Here is a 23,155-nt window from a genome sequence, read left to right as displayed (position 1 = left end):
ATAAATTAGACAAACTAGGAACCATCTTCTGAAGCTTGGATAAACTCGAATGTCCTAAATGTCTATGAATTATGTCTAGAGGATCTGTAACTAGACATGTTGTGGAGGGACTGAATGAGTTAATATAGTAAAAGCCTTCTGACTCAAGCCTTGTGCCAATCGTATGTCCCGTGCTATGGTCATGCATAATAAAAGAATCATCAATAAAATATATATCACAATGGAGGGCACGAGTCAAACAACTAACAAATGCAAGACTAAAAGGACAGTTAATGACATAAAGAACTGAATCTGGAGTGACAGAAGATAAGGGAATTAGCTTGTCCAACTCCTTTTGCTTTAATTTGAAACACATTGGCTAAAGTAACAGTGGAAAGAGACTGTGAATACACAATATTTAATAAAAGTGATTTATTACCAGGGATATAATCAGAAACGCCTGAGTCCATGACCCATGGTCCAATAGTACTAGACTGAAAAACACAAGCAAAAGAATTACTAGTAACAACATATCAGTCTGAGCAACAAAGGCTACTTTTGGAGATGACTGCTTACTTGCTCGGTACTGAAGAAACTCATTATGTTTCCCTTCGGATAAAAAAGCTCATGCTTACCTGGATTCTCGGTCTAAGCAACATAAGTATTTTTGGGTGGTCGGCCATGTAAAGAATAACACACTTCACGAGTGTGTCCAAGTTTATGACTATAAGAATACTTGGGTCTAGATCTTCCAAAATGACATTCTCCTCGTCTATTCTCCATAGTATGAGATGCCCAATTTTTCATTGTCTGGGATGCGAGAACAGAGGAGTCAAGTGTCTGTGATGAGATCACTGGGTGACTTGGTGCTGTATTCAGGCAAAGTAATCGAGAGAATAATTCATTAAATGTAAGGACAGTCAGACTAGCCAAAATCTGGTCACGTACTGAATCAAGGACATTAGGAAGTTCGGCGAGTGTAAGAACTAGAAATATCTTCTGTCGTTGCTCTTGTTGCTTTTCAATACTAGCAGAAACTAGCATCAGCTTCTCAAACTCTTTCATGACTGCCTGTACTTGTCCCAAGTAAGTAGACATATCCAATTTATGTTTCTTCAAACTTGTCATTCGCGATATCATATCATAAAAACGAGATATGTGATTAGTGTATAAAGTACGAGCCTTTTACCAAACTAAATAACATGCCTGGAGTGGGTGAAACAAAGGCATCAACTTGGAATCAATAGATCGCCACAAGATACTACATAATTGAGCATCGATCTTTTCCCATTCTTTTTTGGCCTTTTCATCTCACTCACTAGCCTGTTTGGTTAAGTGATCTCGAACACCTTGACCTTTATACCACAACTCCACAGACGAAATCCAAGATAAATAATTTGAACTCTCAAGTAAAGGTTCAGAAGTAATCATCAAGACTGAATTTCCAACTCCACTATTTTTGGAACCAAAAGCATCAAGTCCGAGAGACATAGTTGGATTGAAGAGAGGGCTAGCAAAATATCACCAAATAACATAAGAGCAAGCCGAAATCTGAATCTGTTGCAGGGAAAATCAGAACTAGACGCCGGAATCTAGAATTTTTTTTTGCTATGAAAAATAAAAAAAAAGTCATCGAATTTTGGTGAAACTTGGATGGGTAGGCTCGGAAAAGCCTCGCGAACAAGCTGTCTCAAAGAAAAAACTCAAAATCTCGTCGAAAAAAGGCCACACGCGCCGACGCATAAAGACTAACTCGTCGGAATTTCTTACTTCTGATCCACGCGTGAGGGCGCGTGGCGCGTGAGGGGTCGGTTGCCAGAGATCTTTTATGATCTTTGGTCGCGGAAGGGTTAGGACTCTATGGTGGTAGTGTTCGCATAACATCAACAGATACTGGTCTAACACAAATCAATCCTAGAAAGTCGTCGGAATTTGACGCACGACAATTGTCCAACTTATTTTTGGATGTGTCTCACTCACGCTCTAATATCATGTAAGAAGTAATACACCAAAAAATTATACTATTAATGTTCATTAACTATAATACAAGTACCCCTATTTATAACAATACACAATATCTATACTACTCATATTACATATAGGACTATGCTTATTTACATAACAACTAAATAACTAACATATCTTATTTCATATTATCTTGTGGAATGTGCTTATACTTTATCTTCTGCTGAATTAATTCTTTAAAAAAGAAAGTCAAAGTTTAATAAAATCGTAACAAATTTTACCTAATATTTAGAAATTTAATGTCAACTAATAATAGAACTTATTAAATTTGTAAGTCAATCTAAAGTTCTTCTCTTGAGTTTCTCGGCTGGTATGGTATCCCAATTTTCAAGTGATTGGCTATGTACACAATATTATTAGAGTAAATATCAGAGTCTACTTAAAATAAAATAAAAAAAATAGAGTTTTTGATCTTTTGTTTAGGTGTTTCAACTCTTTGAACAATTCCCCCTCTCTAAAAATTATCCAAAATAAACATAAGGGTACTAGCTGTGAAAAAAATAAAGTTAATTTTTTGGAATAATATAGAATTCTCTAGAATGTCCTAGTTTAGTATACTTGATATTTATCTAGTGGACATATCTAGATGTTCTAGAATGTTGTAGGAAGATAAGACATATCTAGATATTCTAGAGTGTTGTTAGAAGATAAGGTTGCTAGAATTTTCTTTGTACATTATCTAGAATCATATCTAGAATCATCCATAGGCTAGTATAAATAGGGGGTATCTTGTTCATTTATAAGTAAGCCAAAATCAAGAAAGCCTTCTTTCCTAAATAAGTTCTCCTATCTAAAATCTCTCTTCTTTTTTCAAGCTTCCTCTTCTTTAGTTGAATCCTCCAATCTTGGTTAACGATCTTGGGCTAGCAGAAGGTCTCCGAATAATACTCTTCTTCTGCTATTCTTTACATGGTATCAGAGCCATAAGTCGGCTACTGGATTTCAAGGTCGGGTTAGTGGTTGATTCAACTGGTTTCTCTAAATGGATTTGGGTGGTCATGCTAATGGACTGGGGATTGAGTTATTGAACCAGTCCAACTACAAGGTATGGAAGACTTGTATGGAGTCATACCTTGTTGGTGAGGATTTGTGGGAAGTTGTCAATGGGAGTAACACAAGTCCTCCTACTGACGCATCGGAAAATAGCAATGCACGTAAGAAGTGGAAGCAGATTAATGCTAAGGCGGAGTTTATCCTAAAGAGGTCCATCTCTCATAATTTATTTGATCATATTATAAGGTGTAAATCAGCTCACGAAATATGGAGGACCTTCGATCGGCTATTCAACAAGAAGGATGAAGCTCGGCTACAGATTTTGGAGAATGAGTTAGCTAACACCACTCAAGGTAATCTCTCGATCGCTGAGTATTTTTTGAAGGTTAAAAATCTATGTTCTGAAATTTCTCTATTGAATCCGGACGAGGCTATCTCTGAAGCACGAATAAGAAGAATTATTATTCGTGGCTTAAAGCCATAATATATTCCCTTTGTTACATCGATTCAAGGATGGGTTCAACAACCATCTTTGGAAGAATTTGAGAATTTGCTATCGTCACAAGAGCTATTAGCCAAACAGATGGCTGGTGTATCCATCAAAGAAGGGGAAGGAAATGCTCTTGTCGCCGATAAGAGGAACTTTAAAGGGAAATCAAGAGATAACATGCACTTTCAATCCTCAAGTAGTTCGAGCTCGCTAGGAAAGAAGGGGGAGTCTTCCAGCAACGGTAAAAAGCCTTTAAGATGTTACCGTTGTGCAAAGTCGGGCACATAAAAAGATATTGTCGAGCCAAAGAGAGCAATATAGCTCAAATCGAGGAAGTTGCTGAAGAAGAAGAAAAAGAAGAAGACTGGGGAAAGTGCTTCATAGCGGAGACTCGAGCAATAAATGTCATGGCTTCCATAAATTTTGAAAGAGACTGGATCGTGGATTCAGGATGCGGGCACCATCTCACTGGAGATCAATCCAAATTCTCCACCTTTCGCGAATACAACGGACATGAGGTCATTGTTACAGCAGATAATACAATCCATAATGTGGAGAAGGAAGGCACTGTTGTGATCAACGAGAAGCAAAAAAACACTATCACCCTCAACAGTGTCTTTCACGTTCCAGGTATGAAGAAAAATCTATTTTCAGTTGCAAATGCTGTAGATACTGGAAACTATTTGCTATTTGGCCCACGTGATGTGAAGTTCCTCCGAAATATCAAGGTACTCAAGGCAGATATCGTTCACTCAGGTAAGAGAGTTAACGATTTATATGTCTTATCTGCCTCTAATTCATATATTGAGAAGATGAGTAGCAATGATAATACACATATTTGGCATGCTAGACTTGGACATCTAAGCATGGATAAATTAAAAGTCATGGTAAAGTTGAATCTAGTAAAAGGTTTGCCTAACTTAAGAAATTTTTATGGAGGAGAGGTTTGTGAAGGATGTCAATATGGAAAGGCACATCGTCTTCCATTTGACAGATCCTTGTCAAGGTGCAATGCCCCACTAGAACTTATTCACAGTGACTTAATGGGGCCAACGAGAACTCCTTCATTTTCAGGCTACTCCTATATGCTAATTTTCATTGATGATTTTACTAGATTTACTTGGATTTATTTTGTGAAGCACAAGTCAGAAGTTTTCAGTAAGTTTGTGGAGTTCAAAGAAACTGTTGAAGGTGAACTCGATTCCAGAATAAGGCGGCTACGAACTGATAATGGCGGTGAGTTTACATTAGATGAGTTTCTTTCCTTTTGTCGTCAGCATGGCATTAAAAGAGAGCTGACATGCGCTGATACGCCACAACAAAATGGAGTGGCGGAAAGGAAGATCCGACACTTAACCGAGACATGTAAGAGTTGGCTTCATGACAAGAATCTACCTAGAGCCTTGTGGGCTGAAGGTATGAAATGTGCAGCATACGTGATTAACAGAATGCCGCTTTCTCCAAATAATATGAAGTCTCCCTATGAATTAATGTTTGGAGAAAAGCCTAGCGTGAAACACCTCAGGGTTTTTGGCTCTATTTGTTATGTTCACATACCGAATTCTCAAAGGAGCAAGTTAGATGCCAAGGCAAGGAAATGCATCTTTGTCGGATATGATGAAAGGAAAAAGGGATGGAAGTGCATGGATCCTAAAACTCATGTCTTTGTTGTCTCAAGGGATGTCATATTCGACGAAATGTCTTTGTATTATGGAGCTGCATTGAATGGAGCGAGTTCAAAAACTTTAAATAATGGAGATTCAAGCTTGTCCATTGCAGGTGCTTCTCTAGATAATACAACTGCTGAGGAGTTAAGAGAAAGGGGGAGTCCTGTACCTTAACAACATGAAACTCAACAAGAAGATGATTCAAGTGGTTCGGGAAGGCCAAAAAGAACTATTATCAAGCCAGTCCGCTTTAGAGATGAAAATTTTGTCAGTACGTATTCCTGTTTCTTTGCAGGACCAATTGATGATGAAGAACCTTCCTCATTCGAAGAAGCTAAAGGAGTCAAAGAATGGGAGCTTGCTATGGATGATGAAATGGAGGCTCTGATAAAAAATCAAACTTGGAGCCTTGTACCAAAGCCGAAGGATGTACAACCCATTTCTTGTAAATGGGTTTATAAAATCAAAAGAAGAGCCGATGGCAACATAGATAGATATAAAGCAAGGCTAGTTGCTCGGGGATTTTCTCAAAAGTATGGTGAAAATTATGAAGAAACCTTCAGTCCGGTGGCTAAGATGATCTCTGTCCGAGTTGTTCTAGCCTTGGCAGCCTCGCATAATTGGAAGTTATGGCAACTTGATGTGAAGAATGCTTTCTTATATGGAGAGCTTGACAAAGATATTTATATGGAGCAACCACCCGGGTATGTCTCTAACTTACATCCTAATCATGTATGCAAACTTAAGAAGGCCATTTATGGCCTCAAGCAAGCTCCACGAGCATGGTATGGAAAAATTGCTCAGTATCTACATTTCTGTGGCTATAATGCATCACAATCAGATCCTAGCTTATTTGTTAAAAAACAAGGAGACTTGCATATGGTTGTTCTTTTGTACGTGGATGATATGATAATAACAGGAAACAATGAAGATGAAGTTGCTAGGCTTCAAGATGAGCTTTCCATAAGATTTGACATCAAGAAGTTGGGAGAACTACACCATTTTCTTGGCTTAGAGGTGACAAACATGAACAAAGGGATCTTTGTCACTCAAGAAGGATATGCCAAGAAACTTGTTGACAGGTTTGGATTGAAGCAAAGCAAAACATGTTCTACTCCTCTTGAGATAAGCACAAGGTTAAGGCGGGACGAAGGCTCACTTCTTGCAGATTCCAAGCCTTTTCGAGCTCTTGTTGGAAGTCTCCTGTATTTGACTATTACAAGGCCGGACATTGCGTTCTCGGTGGGATATGTCAGCAGATTTATGCAAAGGCCAAGAAAGCCTCACTTAGAAGCTGCAAAGAGGATTCTAAAGTATATCAACTCAACATCAGACATGGGCTTGTTCTTCCAAAAGAAGAATAATTTGGTGTTGGCTGGTTATACGGATGCTGATTTTGGTGGTGATTTGGATGACCGAAGATCAACATCGGGCTATATTTTCCTCTGTGGTAGAACAAGTGTTTCTTGGTGTAGCAAAAAGCAAGACTCAGTTTCTTTGTCAACCACGGAGGCAGAGTATAAAGCAGCTGCTCTCACTACTCAAGAATGTGTATGGCTACAAAGACTTGCTGAAGACTTGCATCTACCTATATCAAAGTCAACTGTGATCTATGGAGATAATCAAAGTGCCATCAAGCTTGCAAACAATCCAGTATTCCATGCAAGAACTAAACACATTGAGGTAGAACATCACTTTGTTCGGGAAAAGGTTCTTGATGGAACTATCAATACTTTGGAAGTGAGAAGTCAGGAGAATATCGCTGATATCTTCACCAAGTCACTTACTAAAGCTTCGTTCGAGTTCTTCCGTGACAAGCTTGGAGTAGTTTCCAAAAAATCACTTTAAGGGGGAGTGTGAAAAAAATAAAGTTAATTTTTTGGAATAATATAGAATTCTCTAGAATGTCCTAGTTTAGTATACTTGATATTTATCTAGTGGACATATCTAGATGTTCTAGAATGTTGTAGGAAGATAAGACATATCTAGATATTCTAGAGTGTTGTTAGAAGATAAGGTTGCTAGAATTTTCTTTGTACATTATCTAGAATCATATCTAGAATCATCCATAGGCTAGTATAAATAGGGGGTATCTTGTTCATTTATAAGTAAGCCAAAATCAAGAAAGTCTTCTTTCCTAAATAAGTTCTCCTATCTAAAATCTCTCTTCTTTTTTCAAGCTTCCTCTTCTTTAGTTGAATCCTCCAATCTTGGTTAACGATCTTGGGCCAGCAGAAGGTCTCCGAATAATACTCTTCTTCTGCTATTCTTTACACTAGCCTCCAAACATCATTCACTATCTCTTTGTTTTTATCCTTCAGATTTTAATAATGGGATTACTACAAAAATATCTATGCAGACAAATTGGAACTAGGTGATCTATCCTATTCTTGATCAACTTTTGCTGGCATAGTGCAATAATCTACAGCAATTACTCTTCATGACTAATGCGTTATTTTAGTCAAAAGTAGCTTTATTTTGCTTATTAAATATCTATAAAAAATACTTAACAAAAATCAAGCTAATGTATCTTTTTAACAATATTTTATTCTTTGACACAAAATACATGTGCAACGCGCATAACATAAGACTAGGAATATTTAAATATCAAATCCGCATATGAAATTCCGTGTGAACACAATAAATGAATGTTTGAACACATATATGAGGGTAGTTGCCGAATGACGGTTACAAAATATCACCTAAAGTGTCAAGTGTCAACCCTGTGAATCTATATATCTAGATATAAAGGTGGGAATGAAAGAGCTGAGGTGGCATCTCTCTTTGGCCAATAATAATATTTTTTTAATTTCTGATTTTTGGCTTCTCACCTTATTTTTAATAAGAAATTCAACATATTCATGAGTTTATAATAGAATTTAATGTGTAATTATAACTGTAAAATAAATACCCATAAAGATTTGTGAAAGCAATAAAGAAGTGCAGTAAACTAGGATGGTCAGACTTTCAACAATTCTGTCTCTTTTTTTCCCCTTCTTCTATTCAATTACCTTTCTTTTAAATCCCTTACATAACGTTTCAATTCTAAAATTAATTCTTACCATTTAGAGTTAATTTTCAGTTACAATTCTATATACGCATGCAACAGTTATAACTGTAGAATTTAAAAGGTGTCTTCACCACTAAATTCTAAACACCTATATAAATAGAATACCATATGCATTCACCATCTCACTATTCCACAAATTAAATCCAAATCCTGTGAAGTGTGCATTAGCAAAAATGAGTGAGATATAAGGATGAGTGAAGTGAAGGAACCAAGGCATTAACAATCCAAGGCCATTTGTAATTTCAAAGAATCATCAAAACTCTTACTAGCTTGACCTCCGCTTGAATCATCACCATACCATAATAGAGATTGTTTACTCCAAGGTTGATGAATTATCATGATAGCTTGAAGCGGATTGAAAATACTATACGAATCACTCTTTCTTCACTCTTCAAGTCACCAAAAAGAGGAATCAGAAGGCTTTTGGTGAGGGGTTTAAAATATCATATCATAAGGAGAAGCAAAAAAGAAGAAAAGAAGCTAGGGTTAGAAGTTCAGATCAGAAACTATGGCCAATTTGATATATATTTGCAACATAGAGTCTGGTGTGAATGTAATTTTTGTCTTGCTATTTCTTCTTTTTTTTTCCGTTGAAGCACAACTCAAATTTATAGAAGATAATGATGAGAGTATTTTAAGGAAAAACTGATTATTGGAAAGTTTGCATAAAATTAGGAAGAGATTAAGGGGTGGAAAAGAAAACTGAAAATAAAACAATTGGAAATGGAAAGAGAAACAGAAAAGTTACAAGAAAAAGAAAGGAAAGGAAATATTCGGCCGAATCAAAGCTTAATTTCAAAATAATATTTCATTTACTTTGTTTCATATATATGGTAGGTTTTAATTACTTTATTTATCCTTTCTCTTTTACTACTTCATGCTTTGTTTAAAAAAAATTATAAAAATTACTAATAACTATCTAAGAAAATTTAAATGTACAAATAAAATATTATTCCCTTCATTTTAATTTATGTGAACTTTTTCGAGTATGAGGGACAAACTAACTAATTTCCCATGTGAATTTGGACATAGAATTTTAAAAAATTTAAAAATAACTTTACATATATTAGAAACTAAATTACTATAAATCAAAATAGTTAGTAACTCAAGATATTTAAGAAGTATTTTTTAAAAATGTGCTCAAAAATAACTTTATTAAATTTTCAAAAAGTAATAGTTTCACATAAAATGGAACAGAGGAAGTAAACATTAAAATATATAAGATCTATCTATATATGCAAACACATTTATAGAAGTGAAAGTACTCTCTATTTTAAGTAGGAATATGACAAATATCTCTTCTGTAATATAACAAAAAACATTTCAAAAGGATTATCACTATAGTCTAATTAAAAAATTTGGATGCAAAAAATAAATTTTAAAACCACGCGAAGCGCGGCCAAATGCACTAGCTAGAGCTATAATATTGATCCTTCTATGATATAGAAAGCGAATTCCTCCATCAGCAAAATGTCATAAGAAAGGCAACAGTTACAAATATTACTCTTTTAACTTGAAACAAGGGGTTTAATTAATTAACCCGTTTTGACAAGAAAAGGGTTTTAATATATAAATGACTTTAAATAAAATTACTTGCTGTATTATGTAACACAAAATAACCTATATTAGCACAAACTTGAAAGATAAACATTGATTCAAATGTTTAACACGAATTTCTTTTGATTCAAATTTGAAATTTGTAAATTTCACAAAACATGGGTGAATTTCTTCTCATTTGTTCAAGTCTTAATGGATAGCTTTACTGATACCTATTGTTGGTAAGAGGTATCTCGTGGAATTAGTGCAGGTGTGTTCAAGCTGGACCGGAGAATACAATTATTAAAAAATTGCATAATATCTTTTATTATAAATAATTGTTAGGGTTTTCCCTAATTTTCTTTTCATGTTTGGAATTACGTATTACTTGAAGGAAGGATAAAACATTTAGCATAATTAATTTTATATTTTTCTAAAATATATATATATAAATCTCTTCCATAGTTGAGATGTTCTTTTCTTGGAGGAAAATGTCGTGGACCTCTATAAATGATGATCCCTCCTTCATAGAAAGACAAAACAATAACGAGAAGAGGTAGAGGACGACCTAAGAAGTATTGGGGAGATGTGATCAGGCAGGATATGACGAAGCTTCAGATTTCCCAAGACATGACACTTGATAGGAAATTGTGGAGGTCGAGTATTAGGGTTGTAGGTTAGGAGGTAGTTGACTATTACCTTACTTAATACTTTTGTGAGACTAGTCTGGTAGGATTTTTATCTAAGATAGCTAGTGACAATGTTGTCTCTTACTATTTTTCAGTGCAGGACCTATTTAATAGCTATTGCTTTTGCTTTGCATCTTTCGTCTAGATTCATGTTGTTCCTATTTTTCCTATGATTTATCTGGTGATACTAATATTGTCTTTTTGTTCTCTTGAGCTGAGGGTCTTTCGGAAATAGCATCTCTACCCCTTCGGGTTAGGGGTAAGGTCTGCGTACACACTACCCTCCCTAGACCTCACTAATGTGATTTTACTGGATATATATATATAAATCTCTTCCATAGTTGAGATGTTCTTTTCTTGGAGGAAAATGTCGTGGACCTCTATAAATGATGATCCCTCCTTCATAGAAAGACAACACAATAACATACACAATGTACTCCTTAAGAGATTCATGTTTAAGGAGAGATTTTATACTCTTGGTAAAAGAAAAATTCTCCTTTATATTAGTAGACTGATGTAGATCAATTGACCAAATCATATTAGATATAATATGTCTATTGGTATAATTTTCTTTGTCGTCTGATTTATCGTCATTAAGATTTGCTTTGTTAGCTTTCGCATGACGCCTTATTATTTTGATCCCAACAAATAATATTAGAGCCAATAGTTGAATCGAGGTTGAAAGCAAGTTCAAGTCGAGTTTCGCTCAAGCTACGACCAATTTGACGATAATGAAGATGTTCAAAAAATATGTTCAAAGTACTACTGAGAATTTTTTTTTTAACATACTTTTAACGCATGGCTCTAACTTTTAACCCTGTGTACTTTGATGTAGTGCTCCATTTTAATCCTATGCATTTTTAATGCAGGACTCAAATATTTTTAACATGTGCTCACTTTTAATGTATAAAGCTAAATTTTCAATCAATACTTACGTTTAATCATGGCAAACAACAGTGATGAAAATTATGTGAAAAAGGCGGATCAAGTTATCAAGAAAATTCAAGCAAAGAAAAGAATTGTTAAGATTTGCTCTAATTTTCTTTTTATATTTCGATTTACATGTTACTTGAGGGAAGGGTAAAAATTTTACCATAACTAATTTTACTTTTCTTAAAAAGAAAATACAAATCTCTTCCGTAGTTGACATATTTCTTTCTTAGAAGGTTGTGGACTTCTTTAAAGAGGATTCCTCCTTCACACAAAGACAACATAATATCATCTATAATATAGTCCTTAAGAGAGTCATGTTTAGGGAATAATTTATGTAGGTCAATTGACCAATTCTTTTTAAATATAATATGTTTTTTTTAGTATAATTTCCTTTGTCGTCTGATTTAATAACACCAAAGTTTGAATCGTTATCTTCCACATGACGCTGTGTTATTTTGACCCCAATAATAATGCGGTCTTTAAGCAACATCATTTCAGACGTCTTGTCTATTCCGAATGATAATATCTAATGGTAGTATTTTAAAAAAATACGCCAAACCCGGCAAAAAAATAGAGGTGAAAAAACAATATACAGTTTATATAATCCTCTAATTTTCAAACGATAGTAAAATTAAGAGTACATAAGTCTAACTCTAATTTTTCTCATGGGTTCAAGCGTTAAAATTTTTATTATTTGAAAAATTATATATTTAAAACTATGTAAAAATATTGCTTGAAAAAGAATAGTTTAAACAAATGTCACTTTTGGACCAAGAGAGTAATATATTTGATGTCTTCTTCAAAAATATAACCTACCTTATACTTTCTTTAATGTGTTTTAAGAGGTTTAAACTAGAATTTGATTAATTTACTTAATTTTTATCTGAATACGCACATAAAATCTTAAACTTCTGAAATAAAATTGATATATTTAAAACCTATATAAAAAATAGCACAATAAGTCACGATAATTAATATTTTTAAATTTTTTGAAAGTATTCTCTTACATTGCGATCATCAAACCAACTAGCAAAAGAAGACCACAATTTTGAAAAGGAATATTTGCCGAGAGTTTTTTAAAATGTTCCTAATTTTGTTGAACTAACTTTTGCACAGGACAAGGCTTGTTTGGAAGGAACTCAATCACGCCAAGACACTGCTTGGCAAAATTACGGTGGCAATATGAATTGCCGATATCCGTGTGTAACTAGTTGTCATGATGATAATTCCAATAGGATGACCATGACAACTGTAAATATTAGTAGTAGTTTAGGATTTTGTAATACAACAATGGTTTGTGATAGGGTGCCGGTTAGGCCCCAGCCATCTGTACGCGGTTATTAAATGCTAATATATATGACAAAAAAAAAAAAATAGATTCGCCAAAATAATGGAGTATATATTTACTTGTTCATCCGTTTACTTCACGTTAAAGCCGCTAGCCCAAGAGAGACAGGTTTTCGTCCAATCTCCCTATAGTCATCACTGGTTACCCAAATTTCTCTTCTTAATCAACTTTTCACATTCATTTCTGCATTTTTATAGGAATATACTTGTTATCAATTCGTTGCAGACATAATTAGCCAAAAACCCAAGAACAATCAGGCTTATAAAATTGAGGGAAACGCCAAGATTCTACGACCAGACCGAGAAGACGAAGCAAATGAACAAAGCGAAAGCTTATCTTGAACTAACCCAGGGAGAATCGGACCGGGTTTCATCTCTTGCATTTCATCCTCACCGGGTCGGCACGGACTGTAGCTTCTATGAGTATTATGCGCTCAGAGGCATCCGAGTTGACCGAGTTGAACCGGGTCAAGTTCTTTGCACCTTCAAAGTTCCTCCTCGCCTCACTGTATGACATTCCCCAATTTGCCCTTTTTTTCCTCAGTCTGTGTTATGTGCTTCTCATTTTCAAAGTTTAAATTTTAATTAGTCTGTGTTGTTTGCTTCTCATTTTCAAATGGAATTCGACTTCTTGACTTTTGTGATAATTGTTTAGATATAATGGTGACAAACATTGTAGCACATACGAAAATGGTAAGAGTATCATGTAGATTGAGCACAAGCTGATTCAGACACGTATCATATAAATTGTGACGGAGTACGCGTTTCATTATCTGTTTGTGATGCAACTGTATGCAGATGAAGGGTTTTGAAAGTAAATGGACTTTTTCCTTCTTTTTAACTGCATTGTTGCTTGGAAATTGAATTTTTTTTTTAATGTAAATTTGTAGGATAGAGAAGGGAAACTAGCATCAGGCGCCATCGCGAATCTAGTTGACGAAGTCGGGGGTGCTGTAGTCTTTGTGGAGGGTCTCCCAATGAATGTATCTGTGGACATGTCAATTTCATTTCTTTCAAGTGCGAAGGCCGATGTAAGCCCCCTCATTCTTCCTATCGTTCAAGGATTTCGTTATTGGTTCATGAATTTTGTGAAGGAAGAAATTAAATGCTTAAGAGGAAGATAGACTGGTTCTGCTTTCATCATGCGCAAGTCATGCGAATATAGTGCGGAATAACAAAAATCGGTCAGCTATATACTTGTTATGGTTGCTAATAAACTAGCTGATCAGGGTCCTCTCTTTCAACTTCAGGAAACTAGCGCAAATATAAGATAATAATACTTCATTTAAACAACCTACGACTCTTCGAACGTTCCCAGTTCATTCCCTAACCTTCATTCCTGAAGGTTGAAACTACTAATAGTTCTTGAGTTGGGTCTTTTTGCTTGTTTTTTTTTTGTATTCGGTATTCAAAACCTAAAGTGATTTGACATGTTTAATGTTCTCTAAAGGGAAAAACACTTCATACCTGGAGTTTCTCATTCTCAACATTTAAACTTGAGAGCTCTAATTAAGGATGGGAAGAATCCGATCCATTTCACGACACAATCAACTATTTAGCAATCAGGTACGGTATAGATTCCAAGGGAACGGTCACATCTTCTAATCCGCATCCTAATTTGGTGCCATAAAACTTAGATACTTTAAGCTTTGTTTGGGTAGTTAAGTAAGAACAAGTATGAATTTGGATAAATAGAGGGAATGGAGGCATTGTGAGTTAGTAGAAGTGATGATAACAATTTGACTGCACTATAAGCACACGAAAGAGTGGATGTGAGATGCGTGGTGGTATCGGTATATTGGTATGAGGAATGTTCTGGGATGGTTTCTGCAAGGGAATATAGGGGATAGAACCACCCCCTTTCCACTACACTTAGGGTTAAGCGATTGGCAACGGCTCATGACGTAGGCTCTAAGTATTCAAGTTGTTGCTTCTAGATAATGCCTGAATGGAGTAATAGACCATTTTTATGTGACCCTTCCGTAGCTAATGCTTTTCAGCATTGCCCGTATATGGATTTTATTTGCTTATATGCCTAGTTTTGCTGCATATGGGAAAGAGTAGGAATATTCTCTCTATATTAACTTTATGTTTTGTATTTCAAGCATCAAAACAGGTTCATTTTTACTGTTGGATTGCAGAAGAGCACAGTGCAGCAAGCTCCCTCCACCTCCCCTTTTTCTTTTTAAAACTGTTTTCCTGTGTTAGTAAATGCTGCACTCAACTTTGGGGAGTGGAGTTTATATTTAAAGAAACAGGGTAATCTTAAATCATACTTAGTTACTTGCCTCTCCAGTATGAGTCTCCAATCAGTTTAGTAGGTAGTAGTGGCGGACCCAGGATTTTATACAATCGGGTTCAATAAGAAATCATGGTAGTCGATTGTATAAGTACAACGGTAAATGGAAGCTGTGCACTGCTCTTTTTTGTTAATCAGATCACTTCAAAATGAAGTAATTTTTTTTAAAAGGTAGGGCAAATTTTGGGGGAAAAAAAACAAAGAAAATTTTGCCCTTAAATTTTTAAAATTAACAAATTTGATTTCAGAAAATTTAAAAATTTAACCAAAAAGTATTTAACCTACTTAACTATCGTACTATAACTCTAAGAAATTTAACTACAAAATTGTTACTAAAAACAGACACGAAAAAAAAAGGTTATAAACTAAACTAATTTATACAAATTGTTAAAAAAGAAGAAGATATTTTACAACCAGACTAAAGTTTTTGAGTATAACACAAATTAATAATTTCAATATAAACTAAATTAAAAGATCACAAGTAATTTCGATGAAGCACCAGGAAAAAAAAATCACTTTTTAGAAAGAATTACATTTTTTTGAAGTAAAATGGAGGAGTTTAATAAGAATAGTTTTTATTGAATTTAAATAAAGATAAGAAATCATAAAGAGAAAGTAAGAAAACAAAGACAAATCGGAAACAACAAGGCTTAACAGTGCGAAGATTTGAACTGGCGACCCTGGCCTTAGTTTGAAATTTGAACCCGCTTGCCCCTGCTCCACGACCTCTGTTAGTGTCAAACGAGTTCATGTATTATATTATTTATCAGTTTCATAATTTTCTGATACAATTGCAAAGTAAAAATAATTAATTTTTCCAATGAAGAGGGTTCAACTTCATACAAGGTGGGTCCGCCCCGGGTAGGTAGTGAGGCACTTCACTTATTGCTGCTTATCCACCCAATTTGATTTGATTTTTTTCAGTCCTTTGTGATTATAAGCCAACACCATGAATTAAGCTACTAGACTTCCGATATGTTGTTTTACGTTTCATATATTAGCCCTATCTCTTCGTCAGAGCAGCCTAGTAAGTTACGCTTTGAACCAACTCAATGTGGTTTATCCTGCCTTTGATCACTACCATCTTTCGTTTGGAAATTCATTTCTGCTTTTCGTCTTTCTTAATGTGCATTGAACCTCTACTAATGGATTTCAGACTTTGTTATGTGTTTCTTTGGGTGGGATTTATGCAGGATGAATTGGAGATCATTGGTCGAGTCTTAGGTCGGAAAGGAGGTTATTCTGGAACAAATGTACTTGTGAAAAATAAAGCTACTGGGGAGCTCATTGCCGAGGGGCGGCATTCACTATTTGGTAAACATGCTAGTAAAATGTGATGAAGTATTTTTCTGGACCAAGATGCCTCTTTGAAGAGGCGGTTCAGTTTCTACTACCTGGTCCATATGTTTTCTTCTTAGATCAGTAAGTGGTAGTACATAGTTTTTTTTGTTGCTGCGATAACATGTATTGAGCAGCATTATGCCTGTGAGGAATAAGTGCGATGTAAATATTTGCTTGTTAGTGGAGATGGATACAAGATTTTCATTTGGTGCCGAGTAGCCATTGCATTTGTACTCACACACAGTTCCTAAATTGTTGGTTGGTGCATTAAAAGACAAAAAGTTTGTGATTGAGGCATAATACACACACAGAGTTCGTAAATTGTTGGTGCACTGGCATCCGCAGTCCGCTGCCATGAGATACACCATTGCTGCTTGGTTTGCATGTTTTTAGCTTTACCTTGGCCAAATTGGTCCAGCTTCTTATACGACAACTTGTTCATAGCTATATGCAAAACCTATACAACAGATATAAGTAACTGGAAAACCATTATCGTTTAACCTGTCACAAAAACTGATGAATGTTTACTACTACCAGCAGATAAAAATCAGTTAATTGAAATGGATGACTCGAGAAAAATATTGCATACCATAGAATCAAGGTCAATACGCCATATGTTATCATATAATCCTATGTACTTACTTCAGCAGATTACTGATAACATAATAAATACAAACCATATAGTTATTCTACCAGTTATGCAAGCTGAAAGAGCAAGTCCGAGGAAATGCTTGCTTAGTTACTATCACTGGGTCTTTGCACCCAACAAATACTGTAGGATTTTTTTTTCTAACCTTAAAATGAGAAAGACATTCCTTGTCCTTATTAAGTGGTAAATGTGTTTGTATAAACATTCGTATTTGACATTCATGTTTTGTTATGAGCAAGCGAACAGTTTTTGTCCATGATGTTGTTGGAAGGGTCAACTCATCTAATATTTGTTTTAAAATGTAAAGAAAGAAAAGGTGACCGTTGACCAAGATCTGTGTTTGCATATATTTCTCTTCTTCATCAACATTTCATAACGCCAAGAAGAGAGAAGCAAATGGATAAAGCAACCCAAGTAGAATCGGACCGGGTTTCGTCACTTGCATTTCCTCCTCACCGATTCGGGACCGAGTTTAGCTTCTATCAGTATTATGCGCTCAGAGGCATTCGAGTTGAACCGGGTCAAGTCTTTTGCTCCTTCAAAGTTCCTCCTCGCCTCACTGTATGACAATTCCCCAATTTACCCTTTCTTCCCCAGCATGTGTTGTGTGCTTCACTTTTTTCAACTGTTTAATATGATTAATGGATGTATTATTTAAGTTATATTTTAAGAACTAGACTGGTGTCGCCCGTGCACAACGGCCAACACGGAGAGCGAATGTTGAGGTGAAATATTTTTTATCATCTTCACATTCTAAAACCCTATATGTATAGAGGCATAAACTTGACTATAAATAATGTAGGAACAGAATAAAACTGGGTGCTAAATGGAAAACTGTTTAGAAATACAAAATCTACATAATGCACTTGGCCGTACATAAAAAATTGTTTGGCATGATCGAGTACTCTGTCACATTTATCTTAAAAAAAACGTGACATAAGACATCACACCAAATCCATCACCCACCAATATAAAAGCTAACATCAGACTGTTGTTGCTTGCGGCTTCTCTTTATCATCAACCTTACATTAGAGACACTATTTAGTGTTCTGTCGTTTTTGACGGTTGTTACAATCATGACCACCAAAGCAACTTCTTACTCTCCTTCCGTATTCCGTAGAGCTACACAGTTAATTCTATCAAATATGTAATAACAGAAAACTTTTATGTGGCAGCTTACTATATTGCCCAATATAAATTCTTTTTTTTTTTGGATGAAGTAAGGTGTTATCATTAAAAAGGCATCAAGAAGATGCATAAGCAAACAAAAGTTACAAAGAGAGGTGACTGTTAGCTCTATAAGTACAAAAAACTATGCTAGGACCAGAGAGCTAACAAAGTCCAAAAAGTGATCAGTGCTATTTACAGGGGTCATGAAATTCCAGCTAAAAAGACTAACCAAACATCTAGCCTTCATGAAGCATGCTGGAGTTGAGACACCATCAAAACATCTGCGATTTCTCTCTGTCCAGATACACCAAAAAATAGTTGATGAGATCATTTTCCATATCCTTCTGATGGCCTTATCAACTTTCCACAAAAACCAGCTATCATAGGTATCGTTGACTGACTGAGGGGTGACCCAGGATAATCCAAATATGGAATAAAAGAAATTCCATAAGTCAGCTGCAACTTAGTAGGCAGTCTGGTTTTCCATATGTGCTTCCAAGGCCAATTCTGTAATATCCCATTTTGAGAGCAAATGAGATTGTAACCGGCTTTGACTGTGTATTTGCCTTCCTTCGAGCTTCCCCAAGTGATTTTGTCTGGCTGTTGTTCTTCAATGTTGTAGCCTTCTAAAGCTTCAAAGAGTGCCAGTAGATCATTGATTTCCCAATCGTGTAGGTTCCTTCTGAATAAGGGATTCCATGTGCTTCCTTCCCTATTCTGAGCTATAGTGGAGTTCTGATTGCATGCTATCTGAAACAGCCTAGGGAATGAGTCCTTCATAGTTGAGCTTCCAATCCATCTTTCCTTCCAGAATTTCACATGCATTCCATTGCCAACTTTAAAAGTTACATTCTCAAAGAACTCACTCCAGTTTCTGCTAATATTTTTCCATAGGCCAACCCCATGGGGGGTTGAGCTATTTTTGGTACACCAATGGCTTTGCATTCCATACTTGGCATCAATGACATCTTTCCAAAACCCATTCTCCGGTTGACCATACCTCCATAACCATTTCCAGAGCATACATTTGTTATGAGCGTTTAGATCTCTGATGCCCAAACCTCCTTGTGACTTTGGTTGAGTGACCTTCAACCACTTAACCAAGGAAATTTTATGGGTTAGGCTATTTCCTTCCCATAAGAATCTCTTTCTGAGTCTATCTAATTGCTTTAAAACTGAGCATGGGATAGGAATAATGACATGTAGTATGTTGGGATGTGTTGGCCCAAGTTCATGTGAAGTTTTGAAGAATGACAAATGAACTCAGTCATGGGCCGGGTTCATCATGTGAGGCATAGCATTTATTAACCTAGACATGTGAGATACACGTGAAGGAGATAAGTCTCAGTAATCAAGCAGCAATATCTCCTGAACTGATCGAAAAGGTTGCATATTGGATGAGGAGAGAAAGTCTCCTTATAGGAAGAGGACACAATCACACAATCCGGATAAATGATAGGGTTGGAGTTTGTATTGAACAAGGACTCAACTTCGATGGAAGATCAACAATTGAGTCTCAATCAAACTCTGATTACTAACTCATTAAATAACAGTAATTGTTCTCTTTTACAGGTGTTGCACATACACAGAAGTTAAACGTGAATAGGGAGCAAAATAGCAACGCTTTTTGCAAGCAGTTCGTGTGTAATTCAAGTGTGCAAACCTGAAGCTACTTGAACGAGATAAAAGAACCAGTTCCGTTGTGTTTATTCTTATTCTAGTTCAATTATAGTAGGTGGTTTAAAGTTGTACCTTTTCAGCTTTCATAGAAGCATTTGTAATAGGTACTTTGAGTGTTCAAGTTATAGGCTAACTTAAAGGTGTCGCAACAGTTGAGGTTGTGTGCTACACAGGGATTAGAGTTAATCCTTAGGTTTACAAAGAGTTTTGTAAATGCTGTTTTGGCTCAGTGATTTTAGTGGATGTTTGGGAAAATCCTACTGAGTAGTAGGTCGTGGTTTTTTCACCTTTTGAGCCAGGTGTTTTCCACGTAAAAATCTCTGTGTTCTTTAAAGATCAACATGAGTGCACCACTTGGGAACTGGGAAGGGCAATCCACTGTCAGGCCTCCACTGTTTAATGGACAGTACTACTCTTGGTGGAAGAACAGGATGAAGGATCACATCATAGGAGAAGACTATGAACTCTGGGACATAGTCACTGATGGTCCTTTGGCAACTACAATGAAAAATGAGGAAGGAGTGGTTGTTCCAAAGACAAGAGCTGACTGCACTGTTGAAGACCTAAAAAAGTGGGAGAAAAATGCTAAGGCCAAGAAATGGCTTGTGTGTGGACTAGGTCCAAATGAGTACAGTAGAATCCAAAGTTGTACTACTACCAAGGAGATATGGGACACTTTGCAAGTGGCTCATGAAGGAACACCTCAAGTGAAAAGATCCAGAGGAACACTGCTGTATTCTCAATATGAGAATTTTACTATAAAGGAAGGAGAAACTATCCAAGAGATGTATACTAGATTCACTACACTGACAAATGAACTTAAGTCCCTTGGAAGGATTATTCTTGAAGAAGACAAGGTTGAGAAAATCCTGACAAGGGTTCTGCCAGTCTCATGGAAAAGCAAAATCACGGCCATTCAGGAATCCAAGAATATTGCTACTCTCAGACTGGATGAACTAATTGGAAATCTTACTGCTTATGAACTGAGAAGGCAAACCATGAAGATGGATAAACCCAAGAAGGAGAGAAGCCTAGCTCTTAGAATTGCTGAAGGTTCAGATTTGGAAGATGATGAGATGACTATGATCACTAGAGAATTCAAAAAGTACCTGATGAGAGGAAAGAGTTCTTCAAGAGGTACAACCTTCAACAAGTCAAGAGCTCCTGAGAAACAGACCAATGAGGGTTGCTACAAGTATGGTAAGACTGATCACATGGTCAAAAACTGCCCTCAATGGAAAATTGAGTGGAAGAAAGAAAGGGCTAAACGAAGGAACATGAAGAAGGAATAAGTTCAACCAAAAAGGAACAAAGGTTCAACCAAGGCTATGGTTGCTGCTTGGGGAGAAACTTCAGATGAAGATTCGGAAGATGAAGCTGAAGAAGAGCAAGCACTGATGGCCATCGGAGAATCAGATGATGAACAAGAGGTAAGTATCCTTCATCTCAAAAATAAGATTAAATTTTTGTCTAAAGAAAAGTTGGCTGAGCTACTACTAGACTTCATTGATGAGTCTGAGATAATTAACAATGAGAAAGAAGTTCTGTCTAGGGAATGTGTGATCCTAAAAGCTAAATGCAAAAATCTAGAGTCTAGGTCTAATGAGAGTGATAACACAAATGCTGAGTTGAAGAACCAGGTTCTTGAACTTGATAACAGTGTCCTAGAACTTAGGTCTGAAAACTTAAAACTGAAACTAGGAACAGGAAAGAAGAAAGCTGATCACACATATCTCACTCTAGAAGAAAACTTGGGAAAAATGAAAGATGAATTGTATAAGAAAGATGAACTCATCAAAGTCCTAAAAGGAAGATCTAGGAAAGGTGAAACATGAACTAGATAGAACTTGCAAGTGGAACAAGGCTTCTGATGCACTCTCTTGGCTGCAAGAGCATCACAGTAGCAACAAAAGAGGACTTGGCTATGGGACTCAAGCTCCAAAATGGGACTCTAGAAGCAAGTACCTCACTTTTCCTGAAAATAAAATCTGCACACACTGTGGCAAGACTGGCCATTACAAAAATGAATGTAACGCAAAAGAAAAGGCCAGTCAAAAGAACAAAGTCTTTGTTCAAGAGAAAAACAAGCTGCCTGGGTGGGCAAGAAGGAATCTGATTCATCATTTTGCTTATAGAAAGGGACCCAAACTAGTTTAGGATCCTAAGACTAACCCCTGATTTCTTTTTGCAGGTCCAAGTGAAAGGGAGGAGCCAAATATGAGATATGGATAGTGGCTGCTCAAAACATATGACTGGGAATAAGGACCAGTTCCTTTCACTTGAGGACTTAAAAGGAGGTAATGTCTCCTTTGGTGATGGAAAGAAAGGTGAGATCATTGGGGTTGGAAAGGTAGGCAAAATAGACTCTCATTCCATAGAGAATGTCTACCTGATAGATGGCTTGAGATATAGCCTAATAAGTGTGTCACAATTGTGTGACAGAGGTAATCTTGTAGCTTTTACCTCTATCAAATGCTTTGTGATTAACCTTACCACTGACAAGATTGTTTTGCAAGGACAAAGAGTTAACAATATTTACATTGTAGATTTGTCTACTCTCTCAGAAAATGAACTCACTTGCTTAAGTGTGTTGGTTAATGATCCCCTCCTATGGCACAAAAGACTTGGTCATGCAAGTCTAAATCAGGTAAACAAATTAGTCTCTAAAGACTTAGTGATAGGGTTACCTAATATCAAGTTCAAGGAAGACAAAGTTTGTGAGGCATGTGCAAGGGGGAAGTAGGTAAGATCTTCCTTCAAAAGCAAGAAAATGGTAAGTACAACCAAGTCGTTGGAACTGGTCCATATGGATCTATGTGGTCCAATGAGAACCATGAGCAGAGGTAAAGAAATATGTAATGGTACTTGTCGATGATTATTCTAGATTTACCTGGGTTCTATTTCTAACCTCCAAAGATGAAGCATTCGACATGTTTATTGCATTTGTTAGAAAAACTTAGAAACAATTAGGAAATCAACTTGCATCCATTAGGTCTGATCATGGAACTGAATTTGAAAATTCCAAGTTTGCTGAATTCTGTGATGAAAATGGTATAGATCATAATTTTTCTGCCCCTAGGACACCTCAACAAAATGGAGTAGTTGAAAGGAAGAATAGAACTCTGGAGGACATGGCTAGAACCATGCTGCTTTCTAGTAAATTGCCCCACAGCTTCTGGGCAGAGGCCATAAACACTGCATGTTACATAATCAATAGATTCATGACCAGACCTCTGGTAGAGAAGACTCCCTATGAGTTACTTAAAGGGAGAAAACCAAACATATCC

General features: G+C 36.1%; 2 protein-coding genes across 2 annotated transcripts; both read left to right on the top strand.

Annotated features, from left to right (window-relative positions):
* The first annotated feature begins 12,806 nt into the window (after positions 1-12,806).
* Positions 12,807-16,584, top strand: LOC104232805 (uncharacterized). Its single transcript, XM_009786087.2, has 3 exons — positions 12,807-13,237; positions 13,620-13,760; positions 16,222-16,584. Exons 1-3 carry the CDS (start codon positions 13,046-13,048, stop codon positions 16,363-16,365), a joined length of 477 nt encoding a protein of 158 aa, XP_009784389.1. The 5' UTR covers positions 12,807-13,045; the 3' UTR covers positions 16,366-16,584.
* Positions 16,585-20,209: 3,625 nt separating this feature from the next.
* LOC138871015 (uncharacterized) lies at positions 20,210-22,069 on the top strand. Its single transcript, XM_070148864.1, has 4 exons — positions 20,210-21,005; positions 21,225-21,508; positions 21,678-21,964; positions 22,060-22,069. The coding sequence occupies exons 1-4, from the start codon at positions 20,210-20,212 to the stop codon at positions 22,067-22,069; spliced, it is 1,377 nt and encodes a 458-aa protein (XP_070004965.1).
* Positions 22,070-23,155: the final 1,086 nt, after the last annotated feature.

The sequence above is a fragment of the Nicotiana sylvestris genome, chromosome 6, assembly GCF_000393655.2.
Source record: "Nicotiana sylvestris chromosome 6, ASM39365v2, whole genome shotgun sequence".
NCBI classification, from domain to species: Eukaryota; Viridiplantae; Streptophyta; class Magnoliopsida; order Solanales; family Solanaceae; genus Nicotiana; species Nicotiana sylvestris.
This window is presented reverse-complemented; position numbering and strand designations above follow the sequence as displayed.